Source organism: Talpa europaea (genome assembly GCF_964194135.1).
Source record: "Talpa europaea genome assembly, chromosome: 12".
Lineage (NCBI taxonomy): Eukaryota > Metazoa > Chordata > Mammalia > Eulipotyphla > Talpidae > Talpa > Talpa europaea.
In genome coordinates, this window is record NC_140079.1 from 75,374,619 (window position 1) to 75,401,867 (window position 27,249).

The 27,249-nt window shown below is 41.1% G+C and overlaps 1 protein-coding gene across 3 annotated transcripts in view; it reads right to left on the reverse strand.

The window, feature by feature from the left end:
• Positions 1-27,249, reverse strand: part of AUTS2 (activator of transcription and developmental regulator AUTS2) — a gene marked incomplete at both ends in the record, with an annotated part of 1,071,450 nt that overhangs the window by 7,123 nt on the left and 1,037,078 nt on the right. Inside the window, 9 exons of one of the 3 annotated variants that reach the window (XM_084249185.1) lie at positions 2,045-2,186; positions 5,955-6,026; positions 7,752-7,781; positions 9,013-9,084; positions 11,448-11,543; positions 14,517-14,561; positions 16,246-16,466; positions 17,543-17,793; positions 19,158-19,629. In XM_084249185.1, the coding sequence (XP_084105311.1) occupies positions 2,045-2,186; positions 5,955-6,026; positions 7,752-7,781; positions 9,013-9,084; positions 11,448-11,543; positions 14,517-14,561; positions 16,246-16,466; positions 17,543-17,793; positions 19,158-19,629 (1,401 nt within the window). Of the gene's footprint in view, positions 1-2,044; positions 2,187-5,954; positions 6,027-7,751; positions 7,782-9,012; positions 9,085-11,447; positions 11,544-14,516; positions 14,562-16,245; positions 16,467-17,542; positions 17,797-19,157; positions 19,630-27,249 lie in introns of all 3 variants that reach the window. The other 2 variants (XM_084249184.1, XM_084249186.1) reach the window with 2 other exon arrangements.

Consider the following 27,249-nt stretch of genomic DNA (forward strand, 5'->3'; position numbering starts at 1 on the left):
GCTTTCTGGGAGGCAGGCTTGATTCTAGACAAGAGACAGGCCAATGTCATCTGGAGAATTTCTTTAGTTTATTTCAGGCACTAGTGCCCAACAGCAAGATGAAAGTGGCTGAACTAAACAAACAAGTGTGTGTAAATTATACCCGGCAGCATAAGATTGTACCAAATAACTACTTCCCACAAAATCCAATATTGCTTACACTGCAAAGGATGACCTTTCAGAATGGAAGTAGGAAAGAGCTGAATGAATTTACTAATTCCTATTCCTTAATCCCTTGTATTCTGTCTGAGTTCCCATAAACAAGTATCAGTTCCTTAGGAAAGGAGATTAATGGAGGGCCATTCCTCTTGATTCCCCATTGACTCCAGTTGTGTCTGGAATTGTTCCCTGAGCTGCAAGAACTTGCAGGCCCTCGGTTGTGCAAGAAGCCACACAGCACAGGAGGGGATCTGGCAGAACCATGGTATCTCAGGATTGGAAGGCACCTGACGAGTTCAATCCTAGATGGTGACTTATTCTCCATGCGGGAAGTGCAAAAATGATACTCCCTTCTCTACAAAGTAAAAAGAGCCCAGCATATTCATTAGCTGCTAACAGTGTTGCCAGCTAAATAAAAATTTGGCTGCATGCTGTCTGTGTAGTACAAGCTAATTAATGCTTCGATGAAGATCAGAGCTTCGCTCAGCCCAGGGCCCCTAGGGTTGCCTTGCAGTTCCAGAATTATTGAAGCAAAAGAAGCCAATTCATCTGTTTGGCTCAAACAGAAGCCAGGGAGAAATCTCTCTATTTCTCTCCAAAAATTGCTCTTAATGTAGCCCTGTCTCAGAGCCTAGGTGCCATGGAAACGAAGCCTTCAAATATGTCCCTAGACAGAACTGAGGGAGGAAAACCTGAGACCTTAGCAAATTCCATCCACTGTCAAGGGTGGTTCACTGGCTCTGGCAACAAGCCCCTTACAATGACGGTTTCTTGTCATGTGGGTGTTTCACTCTTCCTGAATGGAAAAGCCTTAGGGCCACAGAAATAAGTGTTGGCTAAAAGTCTGGGAAGGCAGCAGACAGGATGGATGTGAAACTTGTTCCCGAAGGATGAGAAAACAGGGACCCCCTGAGATGTTTACGCAGAAAAGAATAAATTTTACTTAGCGAGGTGGATATGAGCTTTATAAAGCTCATCACCAGGATAAGCTGCACCACCATTTCTAAATATTACAAGTGGACCCTGTGCACCAAAAACACCTTTAGAAAGAAGAGAAAGCTTCGATACCAGGAGGCTCATTCTTGTCTGCCCATCATCACCTTTTGTGCTCAAGTATGGAGCAGAACAGGTGGTTGTCCGATGTAGAGCACCAGTCACTGCCTCCCCCACCCCTGCCCCAACACATTATTTCATACCTAAGAGGTACTTGGGAGCATGTAGTCTCAGAAGTTAGTGAATCCATCTTTTGGGCATTTTGTGCCCTGCTTCCTGAATTTCTTGCATCACTACAATCAGCCCAACAATAATATTAAATTCTGTAGCAGAGAAACCAGCAGCTAACAGGCTCACCTGCTGTCACACTCCCTACCACTGGCAACTGACTCGATTGTATTTCTTTGTCCTCAGACCCTTAAGACACAGCATGGCCGAGCACCCTGGTTCACAAGTACCAAGCACTCCGTGGGCACCACCAGAGAGAGGGTGACGGCATCCTGACACTGTTCCTGGTGTCTTTTCCTTCCAATTTGCCCTCCAAGCTTTCTGATCGTTTTCACTAGCATCTGACATGATTGTGAGTTATACTGGTTTACACAGAAGTAAATAACTAGCCAAAGCAATGTGAGTGCCTTAAGGGAAAGAAGATCTTTTTTTCCTTCTTTAATGAAAGAGGGCACATCAATGAAGCAGTGAGAAGAGCCCAGCTCCCAAGATGTGCTACGATGTTGCTGTAAACTGGCATAACTTGTACTTCTTTTTAGGTAGCAGCAGCCTAGAGCACAGACTTAATTTATTTAATGACCTGAGAACTGAGTTTCTCAGCTCCCCACACCCTCCCTGCACTCACCAGCAGCAGTGAACAAAGTTGAGGGCCGTGCCAGGTCATGGGGGTGGTGGATGGCTCCAAAGAGACTGGGACCTGGGGGCCGGCTCAGGAACTCGGGCTTCAGTCCAAAGTCCAGTTTATGTGGGTCTGACTGCATCTGTTTCTAAAGCAGCAAGGGGGAAAATAAAAGATGAAACCCCAAAAGATACAGGAGGAAAGAAAGATATTAAAAGATTTGAGACTGATAAAAGTCTGAATGGCACACTCTGTCTCTGAGCCCTAAAAGGGTTCAAGGCAACAAACATTCTGAGAATACCAACCTACAAACCATTTATCCCTCAAATGCCAAATCAGCAGGTCAACCCAGGAGGGCTCAGCATGCCACCACTGGGCAGCACCTGTTTCTCAGATCAGAAATGTCAAGTAGCAAAACTAGTGTTCAGCCTCTGAGGTTATATGGTTGGAGGAATAAGACCAGATCCCATTTATTCAAACTACCAGCACTTTGGAATAGTTTATTATTCACTGTAAAAGCCTATTTTAGCAAGTTTTTAAATGATAGCATTTTAAAGCTCATTTTATTAGGAATTCTGCATGAATAATCTGCTGTATAAAGTAATTGTTTAATGACTCTTTGCCATGCTCTAACAAATCACAGTACATTAGTAACTGAAAGTTATGAAGAAACATTTGCATGCCTACAAGCTAATTTTCCAATGCTCATTGTTACATATTTCTTAAAAAAACAAACAAAGTCAGGATATTAATTTAACTAATAGGGGTCTCTTTTTTTGCTTATTACCCCAATTACCTGGGGAAGAGGTGATTAGTCCAGACCAGCAAACTAACAAGAACCTCTCTTGAGAAGACCTGATCCACTGTAATCACTTGTTGCTCTTATTTATACATTCACCCTCAAGCTAATTTCTCAGCTCACCTTCCTCCAAGCTGTAGGCCTCTCAAACAACCTGGTTTCAAAACTTCCCCACCTTCTTGATCTCAACAACCTTCTCCGAATCAGCTTCACACCTTCCCAGACAAGCACCCCAGTCTGGCCTAGGTTCATAATTTTGAGTTTCCCTCCTCCTGTGCCTAGTCTCCCACTTCTTCACACACTTTTCCCCGCTTCTGACTCTCACTCTTCTGCTCTCTCAGTTTCAACACATGCCCCATACCTGTTCCTCTTCAAACTCCTCACATTCTGCTCTAAACACACCTTGGCCCCAGCGTACCACAGAGAATAGTCAACAAGGAGGCATCTGACCTAGCATGTGTGGGAATCAGAGATGAGAAGCTTGTCATTCTGTCTTGGTTCAAAGTAAAATCCCACTCATCCATCATCTCATTTAAAGTGAAACCTACCTGAGCACCTTAAAGCAAGCCCCTTGGAGGCAAGGCACCTTCTACACACACACTGTTCCTCATTACTGAACTCTAAACAACTGGACTACAGGACACATGAGAGCCCTCTGAGCCCGTTCCTGTAAATCTGCAGGCAGTGGTCACTCTCAGGAAATATTTGGGGAGTGACTAAAAGAATGAGTAAATGAATGTTTTTTTAATATATATAAAGATTTATTTTTATTTATGCATATGAGAACTGGGGTGCAGGCCAGAGATGGGGGTGGGTGTGAGAGGATGCACCAGAGACAGAGTGGGGAACAGAAAAGATGGAACAGCTGAAATACACTGCTGAGGGGAGCAGTGGGCTAGTCAGGAGAGGTCTGCTGCGCCATGTGGGTAGCTCCCTGGCTGGGGATTGAACTTGTGCTGCAGTGGCTGTGGTTAGCTTCATAGGCTGCATCTTAACCCCTTGCGCCACCAGGGAGGTCCAAGTAAATGAATGTTAAGGAGAAAGGGGACAATGTAATCTCTGCTCACATCTACAGGGAATACTATCATGCAAATCCCACTATAAAGTAATAGCCAAACCCCCAAACAAAGCTTCTAATTCACTATAAATCTATAAAAATCTTTTGAGTGCCGCCTTTAATTTGGTTGCCAAATAATTTAGTGCTAATATTTTACGGTACACAGCACAGTTCCATTAACCACAACTTAGGTCCATGAAGCAAAATGGAGCTTGGGGATTACAAAGAGTTTGCTGGAAAGGGAAGATGAACAGCTATCTCATGTGCAAGGTCTTTCTAATTGAATTGGGATAATGAAAGTTTTAGTCACTAGGGACCCTTTCATGGAAAAGAAGTTGCTAAACTGGCACATACAACATTCTTCACTGCTTTTAACCAAAGGAGGACGTGTCTTACCTACCGTTTCGCTAATCACATCATCCAGAACAAAAAGTGAATTGAACTAAGCATCAGAATCTAGTTAGCTCTTCAAAGCACATACATTCTCTAACTGAGCTAAACCCTAAGGTTTCTAATTAAACCTCACCTAACAATAAAGTAAAGGTGAGCAAAACTCACTGATGGGAAGTTATGAGGAAGAGCAGGTATTCAGCACCGCAGCAAAAGGCCTCGGTAACCTCATTTACAGAAGTTTGCTTTTTAACTTTCAATGAGGTTGGCTTTTTTAACCATTTAAAACATATACATACACACACACACACACACAAACACACACATATCGTCTCTGATGTCTACTTCTCCCTCCTCATTTATTGGCTTCATTTATTATTCTCGCAATGGTTCCCACATACTGTCAGGACTAAAAATGTGGTCACACACACACAAAAAAAAAATTGGACTAGCTGAGGCTTACTGGAATTACCTGATTGGCTGTTTTCTCCCATTTTTCTAGACACACCTCATAGACTGTGAATACTGGACTATAAAAGTTGGACTTGTCAGTTACAGGCGTGGCTTGTTATAGAGTGCCCTGCTTTATTTTGGGTTGCAGATGCTTTTTTTTTTATAAATGGAAGATCTGGGCAATCCCATGCCCTGCAAGTTTATTGGTGCCATTTTCCCAGCAGTGCTCACTGCATGTTGGTGTCACATTTCATTATATCATGCGCATCTTTGTTTTTTTTAGACAAACTACTGCACACTTAACACACTACATCGCAGGATAAACAGAACATTCAGATGTACTGGGAAATCAAAACATTCGTGTGACTTGATTTATAGTGATATCTGCTCTAGTTTGGTGGTCTGGACCCAACCCTGCAATATATCCCAGCTGTGCCTGCACATTGTTCCCTAATTCAAATACAGATGCCCACCTGGTCACCTGCTGGTAGTTTAAGACCTCTTCCCTAAGGTGTCATAAAGGCCCTGTAAAGCACAGTCCTCTCTGAAAATACAGACACAACAGAAAAATCATCTGTGTTCAGATAGGGTGACTGACCAGAGGCTGTATTCTAACTCTTGGCACTGGTCATCAGGAGGCCAGTAAGTGTCACCAGGAAAGTCACTGCCAACCACAGACTACTTCTAGAAGAGTACTTGTTCATAGTATGGTTGCAAGTGGGAGTTCTGTACCTTCCTATAGGGCACAGATTCATCATTTTTCCAAAGCCATAAAATAAAAAGAAAGCACCAGTTCTTACAGAAAAATGTTCATTGAAGAGTTCTTCCCAAATACTAAATATTATACTCCGGTTTCTCTTCAGATCGTATAAATCTTTTGCCTTTTACCAAATACTAAATATTTTCCACGTTATTACTTAGATTTCCAAAACTGTTACTATATAATCTAATCTGTATTTAAGCCCTTTGGGTCAATAAGATGACAAAAATCATTAAAAAAAAATATGGGGGAGTTGCCTTGTGTCTTGTCATTTTGCTGGTGCTGGTCTGCTGGTCGGTTCCCTAATAGATAGGATTTCCAAATAGCTTTTCCAAAAGGGATGTAGTCCTTCCTGCCTGTGAGTCTTTAGAATATGTTTTATCTTCTTCCTTAGTCAGGAGACATACCCGCACACCACCCATCCACCTCTCTCCCAGACCAGGAGGGCAAGACTGACCTTGACTTTCTGTTGGTGGTGGTAGATCTGCCAGGCAATGTGAACATGCATAGCACACCACTTCCCTGGTTTCTGGAATAAGAAAGAGTGATGTGGTCAGAAGGAAGACCATGCAGAGAAAACCACCTTCAATTTCCCCAAAGCTTTTATCAGATTTTGGCTGCAGAGGCTCTTTTTACTCAACAAGAGTGCTTTGTACCCTCCAACTGCTTTTTTCTCAGCAGTTTCTAGTGTCTGGGCCTGAGGAAGCCACAGTCAGTCCCCTCTCCTCCCACAGGAGCCTGAGCCAATGCCTACTACTTAGAGAACCATACTTGATGAGACTTCCCTGGTTACCAAGGACAAGATGGCAAAAGCCCGACCCCCACTTTGCATCTCTTCTCTCTTTCTTTTCTGACGCCAGCTGGCAGACCTGGTAGAGTGGGAAGCCCTGCTTAACAAATGCGGCCATGCTATAATGCAAATCAGCTGTTCAGAAGAGCTAATTAGCCAATGTCTGCAAATCAATTCAAAACAAGAGAGGGTACAGGACCTGTCATAACCTCCCCCAGCACTGCTTATTGTTGTTTTAACCCCCAGAGCAGTACAAAGAAATTCACTGCATTTTTATTGAAGCCCAGTTCTCACAAGGCCTTCAAATAAGAGTCAACCACCAGTTCCTAATGGTGGGCAGTGTTCATTTTTAAGTAAAAAAAGAAAGGACACAGACAAAAAAGAACTTGTTCCTTCCTCTCCAGGCCGCTGCAGATATTAAATCCCTCCTCCTCCCTCTGGGAGGATAGCAATCCATGTCTCTCAAATTATTTCATGTTTTGCTTTAATAGCAGTGGAGTAATTTTGAGTGTGTTTTGTTTTACCACCTACAGTGCAGGGACCACCTCTTTCCACTTCATTTGTATTCTTGCTAAGTAAGTCACTCATACACGCCAAAGTTGCACTCAGTAACTAACCGGATGAAGAAGAAATACTGCCCATTCCTACAATGACCAAGAACAGAAGCTTCTGGTTCTCTATTAAGGAGTTGTTTCCAAAATATATACTTAAATCCAAATCTGGGGCCAGTTCTCTTGTCTTGTAATTAAATTATAGGTCATCTGAAATCATCTAATGATAACACAATTCTCTTTTTTTTCCTCTTTGGAGAAACGGAATTATTTTGGTGATTACATGCACTAGAAATGGGTTAAACATAGCAGGACCTCTACTATCCACCCATCTTCAATCCAAACATCCACCACCCTTCCATCCACCTTCTCACCAAGTCATTCAGCATTCACTCAGAGGTCATCTGCTGGCCAATCTCTAGACCTCTCAAGATGTTAACAAAGTAAGGATCACATACAGTAGCCCTTATATACAGTAGGTTGAATGGCTCTGACCAGCCAACATCACTTACTACAGAGTGAGGCAGCCATCAGCCAAAATAAATAGACTTAGATATAAACTTCCTTGGTGTCGGAGAGACAGCACTCAGTGAAATCCTAATTTCAGCCTGTAGTGTAAGTCTTTTCCCTTAAGTTCCCACTAGTCAAATCTTCCCCCAGAACTGCTAGCAAGAGAATCTGACTCAGTTGAATTTCATCTGTTAGCTCTACCTCACTGGCCTGGCTTCTTCCAACACTCAAAGCAGAACAATTCGGGCTATTTCAATCATGCTACCTGAAAAATCCAACCAGTGTCATTATGACATTTTATTTCAACGTTTCTAAGGCTTGTTTCCTTGTAATGGATTTGTATTTTTAACCCACAGGGAGTCAAATAGAGGTTGCAAAACAGTTCTAGAAGAAGCTTTCTTACCCTTAACATAGGTCTGAAAGGATCTGTCAACTGTGAAGAGAAAATGACAACTTGGTTACATGCCTGTCACTCAAACAATTGCTCTAATTAACAAATTTGTAGTGCTTCATTAGGAGGGGAAATTAAAATGTTAGAATTTTACTTTTAAATGAAGCCCTTTTAGAGAATAATTAACCCATTTTCACACTATCAAAAGTGCCAAGTGTCCCCCTCCCCCACTTCACAAGCCTTGGTACATCTACAGTGACAAGCACCCCCTCCCCCAACAAGTTTAATCAATAGCAATTTGCCCTCTGGCAGCACGATTTGCTGACATTACACATCTGAGGAGTTTCACCATCTTGGACAGCCTTCCACACCACACCACAAGGGTCGAAGGGAGAATGGACCTCAGACCCTTGACGCTTAAATCTGGACAGTAATGGGTATCTAGGGAGAGCTGTCTTCTCCAAACAGAGTCAACCAGGTTATCTTCACCAATACCTTTAATTTGATGACTTCAAGGTATTCAACATTTTGAAGAGGTACACTAAACACCATAAAAATGCTTACATAGTTGAATCATTTTAAATATCCACCTAACTCTGGTAATCAATTTCTGACTGCCCTTATCCAGGGCAAAAGACAATGTTGTTAATCATTTCTGCACATTTACTATGAAGAGGAATATAAGTAATAATCAATGAGACAAGATTCTATCTATGGTATAACTTCAAATTCTTTTTTGAAGTAGGCAGAGGTATGAATTATGAATAAACAACATAACCAAAGCATAATGGATATTTTATTTAGCTCAAGAGCAAGAAAGAATCCTTACCACATTATAAGTAGTGGGCCAGAATAGCTGTGTGATACAGTGACTTCCTGACCCAAGGAAAGCTGGGATGTGTCCTGACTTCCAGGAAGAAAAGCACTTAGTGCTTTTCCATTCAAAACATTTTACAGCTACTTTATTTTGTGTGAGAGAAATTCAAGGAGATGTCAACAGAGAAGATCAGCTGAGTAGAGACTAGAGAAGCAATATAGTGTCCAGCTCCGGGCTTGGGCCATGAGCCGTTTCTCACCTCTCCCCTATGTCATATGGGCACAATAGGGCACAAGAGACTTTGTTTTCTAAGAGTGTCATTTTCTTCCACAAACTAGAAGGAACAGTTAAGTCAGCAGCCATTCAAAGGAGCTGAGGAAGGTGGGCGCTCTGGATTGGTCACCCCATACAAACACCCTGAGCACCACTGGAGACCAAGTCTGACTCTGTACCTACCCTTGGGTCCTTTTGGAGCAGTGTGTGAGGGACTGTCCCAGGTCGAGCAGCAACATCAATAGGGTTGGATGTCTACAATGTAATGAAACCACAGTTTAGGAAGCAAACAGCGACACGAAAGCAAGATCTATTCATTTTAAATTACAGAAGTGAAACATTTGTGGGGTTTCTGTTTGTTTCATTCTGGAACACAAGAGTTAACAGGCCCATTTTTTCAGTGATCAGACATGTTCTCCAGGAGAACCTGCTCCCTGTTTTCTCAGGGACCCCTGAGAGAGAGACTGCCCTCTCCAGCAAAGGCATCTGAAAGCAGAGACATGAGCTTTAGCATATTTTGCTGTCACAGAAAGCACAGACCACAAAAAAGAGAAGCCACACATGCAAGCGCTGCTCCTGAATCCCAGCTCCTTCCCAGATGCCGACAGCCCTTACTGTCAAGTGTTTTTTGCTTTATCACCAAACATTCCAAGAAATGCTTAAGTGAACATCATTATAATCTGCTGTATCAGGTGCTTCTCATCAGAAGAACTGAAAGTGTTTTACAGACATTAAGCAAACTCTCTAAATTTTAAACGGCAGACAATAACAAGGAATAACACTCAGTAATTACTCATTAGCAGTGGTGGAAATGGGACAAGAGAACCTAATTCAGGGACCACACAGACCTACTATTAAATGATTTCTAAAGTAATTCTGCTTCATCTTTCCTATTCCCACCACCATTCTTAATATCATTAATAACAATAATCTTATCTGTAGGTTTCTGTCCTATGAATTAACAACCATCATAACAAAAAGCCTACTGCAGGCACAAGTAGCCACTACTTTCTAGTGCATGAAAGATTCGGAGAGAATTTCACCGAATTTTATTGAAGAAATCAGAACTTCTGTGAATCCCCTCACACCAGGAAGTTAAGTCGTGTGGAAAAAGAGCTCAAGTTTAGGCACAAAGGAGAAGGGGAGGGGAAAAAAAAAAAGGAATGGAAGAAAGAAAAGCAATCAGCTGCTATACAACTAACAATTACGCTGGAGTTGTTAACAGCCTGATTTGCATACATATGAAGAACTCCACTAATGAACTGCAATCTACATATTCAATCAGTAAGATGGCCTGGAAAGGCCTATTTTCAACACCAGGAGAGACACTTTCTTGCCCAGATGTAGTTTTCTGTGTGATTGGATAATTGTGAGTGAGGGAAATAGTCTAATTTATTAAATGACCTACCAGGCTGTTTGGGGATGCACTAGAGATTTGTTGTAACCTAGAGGGGACAGGCCAGGTTACCTCAGAGGGAGCAGTAAAGAGCATATGGGGGGGAGGAGTTTAAAAATCACCATCACCTGAGCCCAAGCTAGATATTCAACACGGCCATGGTAACAAGCGGAAGGGTATAGGGGCTGGCATGGAAGCTGCAATTCCATGCAGGTAAATGTGGTTTCTGAGGCACAGGCATCTCACCCCCAACACTTTTTAATTTCTTTTTCTATTTCTAATTTTAAGGCAACATGACTTCGGAGGTGCAATATGTGCTCATCCAGGGGAGACTCTGGCTCAAAATTGGTGTCTTATTTTAGAAATAGGATGAACCCCTACCCAACCCCTATAGTAGATTTGAAGGCACAAAAAGGTACAGTTCTGAGAATTACTCCTCAATATTGACCTTCAGAGATAACTCCAGCTCAAGCTGAGTAGAACATCACCGATTGGGCAGAAAAAAAAATTAGTGATTATAAGGGTAGTAGGTTAATTTCATACTAGGATGTTAGTAACTGATGACAGTCTTGACCTTGGCAAATGTAACCACGGTTGAGGGGTGGGAAGACTTGACTGAGGCAGAGAGGGAGAAGAGAAGAAGAGAGTCTTAAGAGCTGCCCTCCATCCGCAGGCAGATGGGGCTGAGGAGCGAATGAGGGAGAATGAGCTGAAGAATCTTCACTTTACAGAATTAAAAAGACACAATTTTAGTTTGGTACCTTTTTCCTCCTTTCTAATAAAAATCACTGAAGTCTCAGTTCTGCATCTTTGCTAATAATATGTACCTCAAGGACCACCTGAACATATATCTGACATTTCATAAATTTCTGACCAGAAGCTTATATCTACAATATTGGTAGAAATATATATATACATACATATGTGTATATATATATATATATATATATATATATATATATATTTGCATATTTTTAAAGAGCATAGGAAATGCTAGCTCAACTGAGATTACATGACATGGGCAATACCAATTGAAAATTAAACTATCGCTGAGGTTTAAAACTAGATGGACTAGAAAAAAAAATTCTCACTCTAATCCCAATGTTCAGTTTGGATCTAAAAAATTAGCCACTGGCCAGTGAGAGAAAATGAAGAAATCACCTGCACGCTAGCCTGAGGCTCCACTTATAAATATGCCTGTTTTCACTGTAAGGTTTCTTACCTTCGGCTGAAATGCTCCTTGTAGTGAACCAAAAGGGCCAGTGGGTGGAATCATAGGGGGGATGCCCGATACTGCAGGAGGATAGGAATGGAAGAGCTGTGGCCAGAGATGGAGAGGGAAAAAAAGATTTTAGTAGGAGGCAAATGATATATTCAAATTCCTTTCCCATAGAAAGACATCAACATTAGCAAGCCAAGTAATCTCAGTTTGATGCTATTAGTCAAGAAGCAATGATGAAATGATCACACAGATGTGCCATGAATGTTTAACTTAAAAAGTTAAAAGTAGTTCAGAATCAATCAGCCAACAAATGATGTCCCAGATGAGGACATCATTAGAAAGGGAGCTTTTCTAATTATTAATTGTTAAATCGGATAGAAGCCCTAAATGGTTGGAGATTTTAATGCATATCAAAAACAGGAGGGGTGCTGAGCCAAATAAGATGCCCAGAAAATTACAAGTTAATTAGAAAAAGAAAAAAAGAAAAAGGAAGAAAAAGAAGCAAGTCTTTATGAGTTCCAGGATTTTATACCATTAAAACTCAATTAGTACTTTTAGATTTTTAATAGTTTGAGGAAATGAGAAAATATTCACAATCCTTGCTTCATTAAGTTGTTCTAGAAGTGGCAGTTTCAGAGGAAAATTTAATTGTCTCATCTAAAATGATGACAAATATTTGTGGAGGGGTAAAATAAAATGGCTTTGTATGTACTCTCAATGGAGCTACCCATATTTCTAGAAGGTGGACAAGCTCATCGGAGACCACTCAGGTCAAGCCCTAGCCATGTCAGTCTGATCCCTCAATGGAGGGAGAAGAGTGATTCTGAATTAAGAATATGAATATTCTTGAATTAATGCTTTATAGAGGACACATGGAGGAAAGAAATATACAACACTGAAAAACACACTCAAATGCATCTTTACCTCCTTCTAAAAATTTGACATAAGATTCTTATGTTCTAATAAGATTCTAATGTTCTGGTTCCATTTGCTTTGATGAAAACACCATATAGATATTTAAGTAATGTCCCACCCATATGGTTGCACGGTATGTCAAAAATAGAGTAATAATTCAAGCTTTTTGTAATAATGCATTTATGTTAGCTATTTCTAGGTAATGACTGAAATTCACATTTCACAATCCTGTCTGCTTTCAGGGCACGTACTCTTTCTGTTGGTCTTTATCTCATTTTGCTCCCTTCAATGATGCAGCAAAGTTTTTCAGACTAATTGATATTGAACTAAATCCACTTAAACAGTGATTGCAAGCCAAGTGCCCTCATTTAAAACTACTTTTAAGTCTAAAATTGTGTTTTAGATACTTGAGTGCATTGCATCTTAATTCCCCTTATAACATCCTAATCCCCAAAGCAGGGGAGACTATAAGTACTTCACGTATTATTCGCTATGACTAATAATATGAAATAACTCTCCCACAGTATACTGTATGAAGCAGGGTAATTAAATACCTGCCACACTAAAACACACTAAAATTTCTATTGCTCTGCCTCTAGGTGGGTATTTCTTTAATGTTTTCAATTAAAAAAAAAATGTTCTCACATTTTCCTTTTGCTTTAGTCTACTGACACTCTTAGAATGTAACTACCTGGACTGAGAATCTGAAGCATGTAAGTAATAAAACATAAACCTTCCAAAAACTCAGGCCTCAAGACTAATTCTCCATCTCAGATCTAAGACCCTCCATGGAATACGCACATAAAAAGGCAATGCATTTGGTCTTAGGAAGCAAATCTGAGCTACCTGTTGAGCACGCTACAGTTTTTTCTGAGAACACTCTTAAATCAGTAAGACAGAGACAAAGGGCAGAAACATGATAATCATTAATGATGGCACCATTCATGGGACAGACCCCCAAACAGAAACCTACAGGGCTACTGGACTTTTCACGTCCATTTAAAAATTATTATGCTGGAGCAAAATAGTACTGGGACAGTGTAGGGGAGGGCGGACAGCTGCAGCACTCAAAGGCACTTTTCTCATTCCGTTCTGGAGAGGCCTTCCTGGAGTTATTTCTGAATGTCTCTAGAGTAAGTAATTCTTAAATGAGTTCTAATGTTTTCTAGTCTTGACTTCTTGGCCACAGTCAGGACTAATACAGTATCTGCCTATCTGGTTCATTGTAGGAATGAATTCACAGGCTTTGTGGGTCTATTAGGAGCACTAGTATTCAATGATAACACTATCCAAAAACTAAAGCAAGAATAATTGAGTATGGTGAATCAACAAGGCTACAAGCAATTATTAATAGTCCTTCTTTCTGATTTCATTAAAAAATATAAACAAACCACTGAGCAAAGAAACTTGCAAAATTGGAGGTAAAAGTGATGCAGTATTCACTCCATAATCAAAATACATGGTTAAGATGTTCAAGGTCTTTGTATAAAAAGAAAACCTTTACAAGTGACTTACAGTCACTGAACATAACTTTTCAAGAATGTACTGTTAAAACTGCATAAGACAGTTTTAAAAATAATGAGTTTAAAGAAAAAAAATGATATATTTCAATTTTAAGACCATTTATTTTAGAGGTAAATACCTCTTACATTTTTGACAGTAACAAGCTCAGAACTAGCAACACAAGTCATGCAGAAGAGGTCTAGAGGGAACAGAATCAGATTTTTGAACAGTTCTGAGTCAAAAAAGATAGGGGACTTGCTATTTGGAAGAAATAATTCAAGTTGAATTCCAGGAATTCTGTGTTAAAGACATTGCAACTGAAGACTAAAATTCTGTAATTTCAGAGACTCCTGAAACTATAATGATTCAACAGCAGATGCCTCACTTTGCAGGATGGATGATGCCTGGCTTTCAGAGAAGTTCAGCTTTGTTTCAAAAGTCTTATGCATGTTTGTAATCTTTTGATTTAGAAGGTGATACTGCATCTTTACCCAAGCAAACGTCACAAAAGCAAGCATCCAAAGTGACGAGGAGCAATGGGAATCTTGCAAAGATGATTAAGGAAGGCTGCTAGTCATTGACTGGTCTGTGGCAAGAGCACAAAATGGAAAAGCAGTCATAGCAAATGGGTAGCAGGGTAATAAGACTCACACTGTGCCGGTAGAATGGGTCAACTTTTGTAGGGTATTTGTCAAACTGTAAAGGGATCAAAGCAAAAGCTAGTTACTTAAAGAATCTACATTTCTGTTTACTGCATCAGCGGAGATAGCCCTACGCAAGCTTCTCTGTCATTGTGCTGTTGTCAGACTCCAGAACCTCACTGTCTAGGAAAAAATTCTGAGCTCTTGCATCACTCTGACAAGAAACCAACAGAAATGGAAAAAAAACAAAGTGAGAACCCATATGGTACTTTTAGGTCCTGGTCACACAACTGTGTTTTTCTTTCTACTCTATATTTAGAGATGGACTCAAACCAAACACCTAAACCTCAGTTTAGAGAAAAGAGGCAATTATTTAGATAAATCAGAGAGAAGTAAGCATTTGGTCTGATTTATCCAGAGAATTTCCTCGATTTTCAGCTTCTCTTTGGCAGAAGAAGTGTACACTCAGCTGTCTTCTGAAATGTATTATGCTCAAATACAAAACAACTCAGGCTCGGTCTTGGAAGTTTTCTTTGGAGCAGGAAATAGTACCCCCTTCTTTCCTCTAAATAATCCTCCTCCTCCTGTAACTCCCCCCAGTTAGATTTAATTTATTTGTGAAACAGCTTGCTCAGGCTGGCATAAATGCTTTCAAAATAATAGGACCTTAAAAAAAAATCTAAGTGTGGAAACATACAACTCATTCAGAAAAAAGATACAAGCTTTGCTGTAGGGAAACAATGTCCACCTCAAGGTTTCATATCTAATATTCTACATAAAATTAAAAAATATATATCCTTCAAGTAATATTTTAAAACAGTCAGTTGACCAAAATGGGGGTGGGGGGAAGGAAGAGTTTGGTGAAAGGAACTCCTCCTAAACTCATGGAATTCAAATCTATTCTCAGAAAGTCTATAGAAATTACCTTAAAATACTTATTTCCTTAAGTATCAAAAATTAAGAAAGCACACCAATCTAACACTCATTGTTCAAGACAAGACTTTATCAGGTTATTTAATTTTAATTTAACTTAAACTTTCCATAGGCCCTAAGCAAGAGGAGAAATTCTAACTGGTTCCTGTGATAGGTGCTAATCCCCATCTGGACAAGAACCTGTCATGGCCACCGCACCTTTTACCACAGGCTGGTTCTGTCTCTACAGGGCACATCGCCCCTGACCACTTGCTGACAGAGCCCAATATCAGACTGGGGTGCTGTCTTATGAAACACAAGAAATAGAAGGCCTCCAACATGGCAGGAGTAAGGAGACCATCTGTAGAGCAGGTGGCACCCAGTGAGGTATGAGTCTCCTGACAGCTCACTTCCCATCCGTCCATCCCTCCTCCTGCCTTCCAGGATTCTGTGAGCACTTTTTGTTAGTGTTTGGTACAAAGCACAGACACTTTTTGTATCTGGTGACAACTCCTATGATGCTCAAAAAACCAAAATGACCCTTTAAGAAGTTAATTACCAACACTGAATGTGACTGATTTGAGGACATCTAAAATTCACCACAGTATCAGATATAACTGTCCAGAAAAAAAGTTCCTGTGTTGGGTCTGGGACAGTGATGCCTGCAGCAGGGCAAGTTCCCTTCTCTCTAGGCCAAGGAGCCCCCTAAATGGCTATCACGCCCCATCCAATCTCCTGTGCCCCAACAGCCCATCCCAACCCCACCAAGCTGCATAAAAAAAGAGTCGTGCTCTACTTATCCTCACATTTCTGCCTGGGGTACGCACCATGGGAGGTGCTGGCGTCGGCATGATGGCGGTGGGCGGGAGGGCGTGGGGGAACGGCGTGAAGGTGTGCTGGTGTGTGTGCTGGTGCGTGTGCTGGTGTTGGTGCTGGTGCTGGTGGAACTCGGTCCGCAGGTAGGGCGGAGGGCCCAGGGATGCCCCACGGTCAGCACTCTGAGAGGCCAAAAAACGTGTATTCAGTTCCTGTCGCAGGATGTCTTGCTCTGGAAAAGAAGAAATGGAGAAGATGACACCTTTTCCAGCCACATCTAGTGCCTTCAGAATAGGACATCCTGAGTACAGAGGGACTTGAGGGCCAAGGCACAGGAGCTGAGGCTTGCAGGGGTGCAATTGGGCCCTTAGGTGGAAGGGGACAGACAACCAGAAGAAGATCCTAAGGCCCAGACACAAGTGAATTCTCCTGATTGCTCTACCAGCCTCTCAGCTTTCAGGGGGTGTGGTCTCTCAGGGAGGTGCACTGACAGACTCCAGGCAAATGGCCAGAGTCACTTTTCAGCTTTGTGACTGCCAGGTGAGTGTCCCTGGGTGTGGGAAATTGCACATCCTGATCTCAGTTTCTTCATCTATCATATGGGAATGACCCTGCCTGCCTTGCGGGTTTGTTTTCAGGAGGAATTAATATATGTGAGTGCATAAGAGCAGGGCCAGGCTGGTAACAGATGTGACTTGTTAGAGTAGCAAGGCCCTCCTGCCTCTTCAAGGGCAAGTCTCCGCAGCACAGCTCTCTGTGTCCATGGTGCAACAAGGCTATAGTAAGCGCCAAACCGGGGCCCTGGGCCTGATGAATAAAGGAGAGAAGAAAGGACTGAGAGCCAACACTAAGTCTATCCTTGAACTTTTGGATCTGTTGTCATGAAAAGTCCATCACCCCTTCCAGGAGGAGAGAAGGCCCAGCTAAAGCAAACCCTTCAAACCAGGGTGCAACAGAAGATCGTGGAGTGAAACAGACATGGGCCTGGGAAGTCATGGCCACTCTCTCAGGAGCCTGGGCAACAGGACACACGCAGTCTGGCTGACCACTCCGTGGGTGAACTTAGAAAAGCCTCCTGATTTCCAGCACAGCGGCTGTCTTCGGGCAGTGTGCGAGCCAACTGGTTGTGCTGGGTTGGTGTGGGTGCAGGGACATACTTTTGCGGACTCTTATCCCACAAAGAATTAGAGGAAGATTATAAGAATACATATAATAAAATCAAGAAATCATAAGCCCTAGCAATCAGGGACAACACAGACAGCTGGGAGATGGGAGGCACAGGTAAGGAAGGCAGCGCCTCCCTCCTACCTGAGTACGTGCTCCCCGCCGGGTGTCCGGGGACCTGCAGACTCCCTGATGTCAGTGGTGGTGGAGGAGGCAAAGCAGTGGGAGGGGCAAACATATTGGGGTGATGTGAGTGTGCGGGGGGCTGGAGGGTGGGTGTGAAGCTGTGCAGGGGGCTGTGGTTGGGCAGTGAGAGGGGGAACGGGGAGGCTGAGGGGTGGTGGGAGATGTGAGGAGGGGCAGGCTGAGTCTTCGCTGGGGTGCTGCTTCTGCTACTGCTGTTGGAGTGAAACAGAAAAAGAAACAAAAATAGAGGTAAGCAATTAATTTTCTTAACAAACTCCTACCTCTCTGTCCAAAGCCATTCAACACCTTTTCTCTCACCCCTGCCTTACAGACCCACCCCCGTGCACACAGCAGCCTTCTCTGGAAATCACTGCTCCTTGAAACTTTCTATCACCACTGCTGACCCAGCAGAACAGCAACTGCTGCTCCAGCTACTGCACATGTTGGGTTCCAACAGGCTGATTCTGCTCTCAACTTGGTCCACTCCTACCTCCATGGCCAAAATCTAATTTCTGCCCCTAGAAAGCCCTGTGCCTGCCCACCTCCATGAGGCTCATTTCCTGTCAAGTACTACAGTTAACAAACTGAATAAGAACGATGACCGTCTGTCTGCCTCCTCCTCGGTGAAGAAGCACAGAGAAGAAGTGAGACCAAGAATGCAGGTTCCTTATAACCCCCGTGGTCTAGAGGCCACAGAAGTGGCCTTGGGGTCAGAAGATGGCCCCGTGGGGGATTGCTATTCCCTCACCTGTCACAGACAGGAAGAAAGAGATCCCCAAAACACCAGTCACTGGGTTGTCACAAAGAAAATAACCAAAGATACAAAGCCCCTCAAGATGTGAGAGGTTAGAAGTATAACCATCCGGGACACCCAAGGGTGGGGGACACCTGGTCCTGAACCCTGGGTGTCTCGCTCTTCCTTGGAGGTCTCCATTGTGCTACTTTTAAAAACTGCTCTTTGTAATTTGTCAAACAAAAGAGAGTTGGGTCTCTGCGCAGGGACTTCTCTCTTTCTCTAATACAGCTTGTTTCTTCTCTGCCTGCCTGGCCCACTCGGAGGAAGTGAATCACAATGAAAAAAAAACTCAAACCAGAGTACTCTGCCTTTGGTGTTGCTAAGAGAGGTGGCTTCTTCAAAGTGCCTCACTCTGAGGGAAACAGCCTTCTTCTAAGAATCTTCCAACAGTCAGTGATCTCTGAAGTTTCTCAGGTTTCGAGTCCCTGCCTCTCACAAATGAATGGTGCAGCTCCCAGGTGCAGTGCCCTCAACTCTGTGTCTTAAGCATTTTTCTCCTTCCTGCCTTCCTCCTCCAGGAGTCTCTGTAGATGTTTTAGTTCTTTAACAATGTCCTTACTACCTGACTTGACCCAACCTGTACACTCAGGATAGCGAGGCTCACCTGACAGCCCCTTTCACTGTCCTCATCTCTAGCTTATTTTCCACAAGGAATACGGTGTCTTTAGGAATTTTTATCCACTACTACCTGCCTGTCCCCAAAGTGGCAAAAAGTCAAGCAGGAAAAAACAAACAAACAAACAAAAAACAAAACAAAAACCAAGCAGGTTGGCTCACCTTAAACTGTTGAGGCTTAAGCTACTGCTGTTGTAAGCAGACAGTGGCTGGGAGAGACTCTGAGACGAGGGATGGGCCTGCACAGGTGGGAGATTCTGGTGGAGCAGCTGGGTGGGGGACTGTGGCCTGGGTGGCCTCTGCACCTGAGGCTGTGGAGCGGGCTGAAGTTGGGCCTCTGGGGGGCCCTGTGGTGGCTGTGTGCTTGGACGTGGGGGCTGAGGCGGGGCCTCTGTGCGCTGCACCAGGTCGGGGTCCGGAGAAGGAGCTCGGGCTTGGGGTTCCGCCTGGGGCTGGGAAAGCGGCTGTGGGACCTGAGGGCAGGGGTCTTTGAGCACCACAGGCTCAAAGATCGGCTCTTTGCAACAGTCCTGGCTCTTCTCCTGGCTTCTCTCTAGACCCGATATCTTGGGGACAATCGGCCCTGCATCCTGGCTGTCATGTTCAGGTAGTGTGCCAACACCTAACTCCGGATCTGTATGGGGGAGAGCAAAGACAAAACCAGAGGCAATGACACATGAGTATGAAATGAGGAGAAAGCAATCTCCAAGACCAGATCATACAGCCCCCATGACATGGCCTTGTGCCGTGCCCGGCTTCCTGTCCCATCCTCGCCGCCTGCAGTGCGGGGCAGAAGCACACCATGAACCGCGCCAGTGGGAGATGGAAAGATGATGAAGAGCCCGGCCCCCTCCAGCAGCCCTGGCCCTGCAGGGAGAAAGGCAAGCCAGCCGGAGGAGACTGCATTCCAGAAAGCAACTTAGGCCACAGAGAATCTGAAAATGAATGTTTTCCTTCATCTTGGCAAAGCCTTTCATGAAGCAAAATTAAGAAACAATAGTCAACAAGCTGATTTTTCCTGTTTAAAACAAATACAGTTCTTGAATCTACAAAAGAGAAGTGTTTTCAATAGTAAATGAAGCAAATGTTATTTAACCACACACAGATGTTCCTTCTTGGTCTTGCCTTCCTCTTCCAAATCCATTTTGTCTGATGGGACACATTTGACATTTAGAGAAAAAATTTTTGTTTAGCAAGTGCTAAACTTCTGGTCAAAAGTTCAGCCTCCTAATACTCACCAACTGATCTCAGCAGCAGTTGAGATCAAAGGTGCAAATGTGAATCTAAGTCAAATTTACTCTATCTACATGTTAGAAAAGAATTCCCCTGGACCACTCACCCAAATGAGGAAAAAAGGTGGGCTGCTAGATGTACAATTAAGTAAAATTCTATAAGCAAGAAGAGAAATGTAGAATATACACGTTCCTGTATGAACTGAAAAGGTATGTTTGTCACCAAAAGTCTAAAGATCTCAGTGCCAAATATAGTATATACAAGGGGTGTTTGATTATCTTGTAAGTCAAATTCCATAGTGTCTGCTAACAAATTAATGGCATTAAACAGAAGGAAATGGCCTTATTTATGAGTAAGTACTTTCCTATGTATCTACAGGGAAAAATCACCTTTCCTACATTTTTGTACAAAAAGATCCATTCTTCTCTTTTATGAAATGTTACAAACAGGAAGAGACTAGATGACAATACTGTCGGAAATGAGGAGCATGTTCTAGGCATTTCAAACAGAACTGCCTTTTGGCATGAATCTTCTCCTCCTATGTCACTGTACCAAGTGTGAAAAATACCCGGTATTCTCATTGTTCCTACTAATTTGTATAAATGTTCTCATCAATATACTCTTGTCATTTTTCTTCCCTGGAATCTGCAGCAAAGCAATTCATTATTTTCAATGTTCCTTTGCTAAAACAGATAAAACCTGTACCAACATTGGTTGCACATACAAAGCATAGTTTTTGGCTACAAAGAAATTTGCCATATTCAAGTCCCTCGGACACACCTGGAGCAATCACATCAACATGGTGGAAAGAAAGAAAGAAAGGAAGATTTCTGCCTATGATAAACTGAAATTTTATGAATTCCCCAAACCGTACTTTTTCTAACTTGTGGGGTGAAATAGAACATCAAGATACTTGATGTGGACAGACCCCTTTCCGTCAAAAAAAAAAAAAAAAAATCACCAAGAAAGACCCTTTATCTGCAGACACCACATGCAGATGTTCTGTCTCTGCCTCTCTCTCAATGCTTTTTCTATCATTTTCACAAGATTTTCCATAGCAAGCAATTATACAAGGTCAATGAAAACCATAGGCTCCATACAACAGAGGTTTGTTTGTTAGGCCTGGAGAGAAAGCACAAACAGTCCAAAAATACAGCATAAAATAAAAGAGGTTTTACTCAGTGAGAAGTTCTATGTGTGAAAACAGGAATTCTTCCCACCCTGACAGCTAATTTAGGATCATTCTGCTCCACACAATGGCAGGAACATGTTTTTATCCTTTTGTACTGCTTTGTTCTCTCTGGACTGGAATGGTAAAGAATAAATACAGAAATATTTTCTATCACATTAAGTTTCAATTAAAGTCTTCCTCCAATAATTAAAGTCTAAACCAAGTTTCTTCTTCACATAAAAAAAGCAAACCTTGTTTCCAAGGGCCAGCACCCAGGGGATGTCATTTAAATTTACTTCTGCTGGTAAGAAAGCACGTCAGAAATACATAGATAAGTACTTCCTATGTCTAGCTTGGATCTGTCTCCTTGTTCTTTATTTAATGAATTTGGACAACACAGCCAAGTTTGCAGAAGGCACTATTCGGTCTTGGGCTCGTTTCCCAAGGCTCTGTAAAGGCAATGGAGTTGGTTTTCACTGTTGTCTCCTTTGTTGTGTCCATTGTTTCAGTAAACACAGTTGGAGTAAGAGACTGGAGCCATTGTCACCACTGACAATCGAGGAGGTGGGAAGACAAAAACCTTCCCGGAGTACCCTGTCCATCTGGACAGGGTATGAGGAATGACAGAAAACCTAGAAGCACAGAATTTTGGACAAGACCAGAATCCAGAGGCCATGCCCACACTTCTCAAACTTAAATGTGCACAAAGATCACCTGAGGATCTGATGAAAATGCAGATTCTGATTCTACAGCTCTGGGGTGAGGCTCCAGAATCTGCCTGAGAATCACCCACATGATGCTGAGAAACAGTCTGAGTAGCCAGGATTTCATCCAGAGGAGGAATAATAAGCCCAGAAAATTTAAGAAACCTGCTTACTGGAAGATCATCTGGCTGTTCACTAAGTCACAGGCCTTGGGTTTTAGTCCCAACTTTGCCACCACCAAAACAGCCTTTTCTCTAATTTTACACTATGCTGCCCATTAAGAAGCAAACATCCTCAAACAAAGCAGGTAAAAGTAAATGCAGGATTCAGTGAAAATGTTTAAGTACAACCAGACAGTACAAAGGGCTAGAAAAGCTACAAAGAGTTGCTGGAATACCAAACTTCAGCTCACCCTGAAAGCTATCATCAATCCATCAAAGCTCTGCTACTGCAACCGATAAGCAAGGCAGTGACAGATTTGAAGGCTGGTAAGAACTTTGGGGCTGAAACGGTTTTATGACTCCCCTTTTACACAAATCTCTTGAGGCACAGATTAGGCGTCATGCATTTTTGTGGCTAATCGGTAATGCATTTCCTCTTCCTTTCAATTATTCAATAACTGTACCTTCCCAGTTAAGCTTTTCCATCTTGACAGTCAATTTGTTTTACTGTGCTTCTCCAAAATTGGCAAGAACACATCACAAAAAATCATTTTGTATTGCTCTGCGTGCTTTGAATTTGCCAAAGAATGAAATTTGCTGAGGTTGAAAGACATAAGAATGTGCACGTTGACTAGTCTTATTTAAAAGTTTTATTCATTATGTTTTGGGATTCTAAAATCTCCCTCTTCTTGTGATTGTAAAAATAACACATCATGCTTATAATAAAAAGCATGCAAATTAAAATTACACTGCATACTGTACAGTAAAAGGGTAAATTTACAGCATGGAGATCATATTTAAATGAACAGAAACAATTTTTCTATTAAACTTAAGGGTAGAACAGGCAAAAAAAACCTTAAAAACAAATGCAATACTAGTTCCAATTTATTAGTAGAATGTAAATACTACAACTTCTGTGAAGGGCAATTTGGCAACATTTAGTCAAATAAAGGAGTTCTCTTGACCTGGTGTGTAAAGATTTGGCCCAGAGACACAATGAAAAAAGATCATGGTTTGAATTGCAATTTTAGAAACAACTAAAATGTAATCACTTTTAAATAAACTTGGTATAGTCATACAATGGAAAAGAGTGTAGCAGTAAAAATGAGTGTGAAACCCTGTGTGTACAGTAAAGCATATGATAACTTAAGTGAAAAGGGGGAAAATACATATTCATTTCTACTTTGGAAGCTCTGGGAGAATACCAAAGAAACCATGGACAGTGGTGATTACCTGTCTGGGGTGTAGGACAGTGAGAACTGGACAGGCAGAGAGCTGAAGGATGGTGAGATATTTTACAGGATATCTACATATATTTAAATTTCAGAACTATGTGCTTATGTTACCTATTACTTTTTTAAAAAATATTTTATTTTATACAATTCTTACATCTTTTTTCATCTTTGCACAATGTATGCATTTTCATTTTGGTTATATTCCCCATACAATTGTACCCCTTGTACCACCCCCCCTTATTTTGACTCTAGTCCTTCCTTTCCCTGCCCGCTCCCCCCCACTAGTTGATTTTGATTTTTGCTTTTTGATTTTTACTTTGTATTGATTAGTCTTTTTCCTGGTCTCTTATTTAGGTTTTCTAAATTCCTGCTATGAGTGAGACCATCCGGGATTTTTCTTTTTCTTTCTGACTTATTTTGCTGAGCATGATCCCTTCTAGATCTCTCCATGTTGCTGCAAACTGCATGTGTTTATCTTTTTTGATTGCTAAGTAATAGTCCATTGTGTATATGAACCACATCTTCTTGATCCATTCATCTATTTTGGGGCATTTGGGTTGTTTCCATAGCTTAGCTTTTGTAACTATTACATTTTTCTAAAAAAGAAAATGATCTTTAATTTTTAAAGTCTGAGCAAGACAAAGAAAAGCAAACAAAACTTGGAATCTGAAAGGTGGCATAAATATAGTCATGGTGAATGTATTTTATATGAAAATATATTATGGATAAATTTATAGAAAATTTGAAAATAAAATGAATTTTATGAAAAATATAAATTACTAAAACTGACCATTATAAAAAAACCTTATTGTGAAAACAAACTTAAAACAGTATGCAATAAACACCCCCACCCCACTTTTTAACCATGAAAGATAATAGGTGCTTACAGTGATCCACAATGTGAACTAAATTTGAAGAAAGAAATGATTCCTGTCATTTAAACTGAAAACCAATAGCAAAGATACAACAAAAGAAGAGGCAAACTATTATTTACAAAAAATATAACTGCCAAGTTAGAAAACATAAGACAACCAGCTGAACAAATAATAGAACTAATAAGAGAGCACAGCAAGGTGTCCAAATAAAGGAAACCCACAAGTATCAATGGCTTTTATACCAGTCAGAAAGGGCAAAACATAAAAAATGTAAAGCTCCCTTTACAATAACAAAAATCATGTAACACTTGGATCTGTAACTTTTAGAAATTAATTGGTGGTGGGAATTATACAGAGACTATACCTGAGAGGAGAAAGCATACATTGTACAAAAAGGAAGAATGATATAAAATACATATATAATTAAAAAAAAAAAGAAAAAATGTATCTCCCAAATATTTCCTGCCTTTTGGGTTCATTGGTGTTTTACGACACAAAAGGAAAACAATTCATGTAAGAGATGCTTCTCCTTCGAGGATACTACCCGGAGGGGGAGTTTTGCACGTCTGTGGGTTTGTGGGGTACCTGGCTGTCATGATTGGAGGGCATGGGTGGCTCTTAGTGATACACTGTGAGGGCCAAACCCAGACAACATCCACTCGCTGCTAAAGTCCCAATGGATACTTGTAGATCTGAAAAACCCAGAACATAACTCTAGGTTTTAAATACAAAATCACTTTTTACATGGTTCTAACAAACAGCAATGTAATCAATGGTTCTAAATTACAGCAATGTAACTACTGCTTGTTGTTATGTATGATACTTGACCAAAAGCTGATTATTATTTAGGAAAATTATGACTTCAATGTTAAGACTGATCCTGATTCCTGAATTGCTATGACCCATATGCCTGTATTTGTAGCAGCTGTATTTATATACCATTCTATGTACTGACTCAAGCATCTGACCATTTCATTGTCTCCAATGCACATAAGCATTTATGTACTTCAAAGCATAATGTTATTATAATTACTTTCTACTTGTTTTTCTTTCATTAGGACTTTACTCACATTTTAGAATTATGTCTATAGATAGGTATATTAAGTAGGTAATTGTTGCAGAAGTAAAGAATAAAAGCATGTCATAAATTAGTTTTTATATCACACAAAGGGACTACTGGGTGTGGCAGGGATGAGATTGGATGTATTAAAACCTTATGATGAACTGCTATGTCTCCAGATATCAACCTACTAGATAAACTCAGTAACCACCTTAAAGGGTTGCTGTGGAAATTAATGTCATTAATTCATGTTAAGTGCTTTCCATAATATAGAGTGCAAAATAAATGATTAATGTTCCCAAAACCAATGTAGAAAAATATTTAATGGCATGGAAAATATTACTATTAATAAAATAAAGCACATGATCACCAATAGTCTCAATATTATTATCTGTGTGTGTATATGTGTGTGTGCGCACAGATGTTCACTGTAATCCCATCATTCAGAAATAATAACCATTGACTTTAATTTTTTAAATTGCACTTTCTTTTTGACTTTCCAAATTTTCTATAGGAAATATGCGCCATTATTGAAAAGAGTGGCAAAAGGGAGCTATATTTTAAAATTAGTTCCTTCATGTAACACCTCCACCATCAAAAGAAGTTAACTGAGAAAGTGACTGTTCCAAGTCTTTTTAAACTGCCTTTACCCAGTGGATAGATTTTTTTTAAAGGATTTATTTATTTATACAAGAACTGGGGTACAGGCCAGAGGCGCGGGAGGGTCAGCGAATTCACCAGAGACAGAGCAGGGAGCAGAACAGGCAGAAGGGCCGAAATACACTGCTGAGGGGAGCAGCGGGAGAGACAGGAGAGGTCTGCAGTGCCATGTGGGAATTTCCCTAGCGGGCCGGGAATCGAACCGGCACTGCAGAGGCTGCAGACAGCTTTACAGCGCTGCGCTAAACCCGCTGTGCCACTGGGGAGGCCCAGGATAGATTTTTTTTTTAACAAAACTCTTCACCCAAAGAAGAGACAAATATTTGCCTCTCACAAATGAGCATAAGATAAATGTACATTAGCTTTTCATTGAACTCTCTGACATTTCTAACTGGATTTAACTGGGTATATGTGGATAGAAGTCAAATGGACAATGAATGTTGATGGAGGAAGAGGAGGTGGCAGAAAAGCTCTTACAAGGCTCCTTAAATGTCTTTTTGCAAAAAAAAAAAAAAAATTGTCTTTTTGCTCAATTCAAAAGCACTATTGGTGTTCACTCACTACAAGGCCATAATACAGCAAATCTGAATGCCTCCAAAAACATTAAGAAAGCCACGTGAGGCATGGGCATCAGGCAACACAGTTATCTATTCATTCAGCTTTCTCTTTATGAATGTCTAATTCTTATCACCTAGAAATGGACATCTTCTGTTTAACTTCTCTATTTATTTGTCCAAATGACAGAGTCACCAAGACTTTACCACACGGAAGGACAGAAGATTATAAGAAGATTGGAAAGTATAAGAATAAGGAACCCAGACTTAAAAGTGAGAACATAAATATTAAAATATTCAATGATGAGAACCCCAGAAACCCATATGGAAGCTTCAAAGTTCTGTGAATCAATATGCATTTCTTTCCATCTACAACAATATTCACAATATTCATTCTTTAAACACTTTCTCTTATTTGTTGTTACCTCAAACAGAATCTTCTCTGTAGCAAAGACTGCTAAAGCATATTTTGTATATAACTGAAGCAAAACTTGCCTTACTGAACTAAGAATTTAGCAATACTTTAAACTTTCAAGGTTTAGATTTTTATTTCTATAGCTCTACATTCCAATGCTGTTTTGCAGGCAAAAAAAAAAAAAGT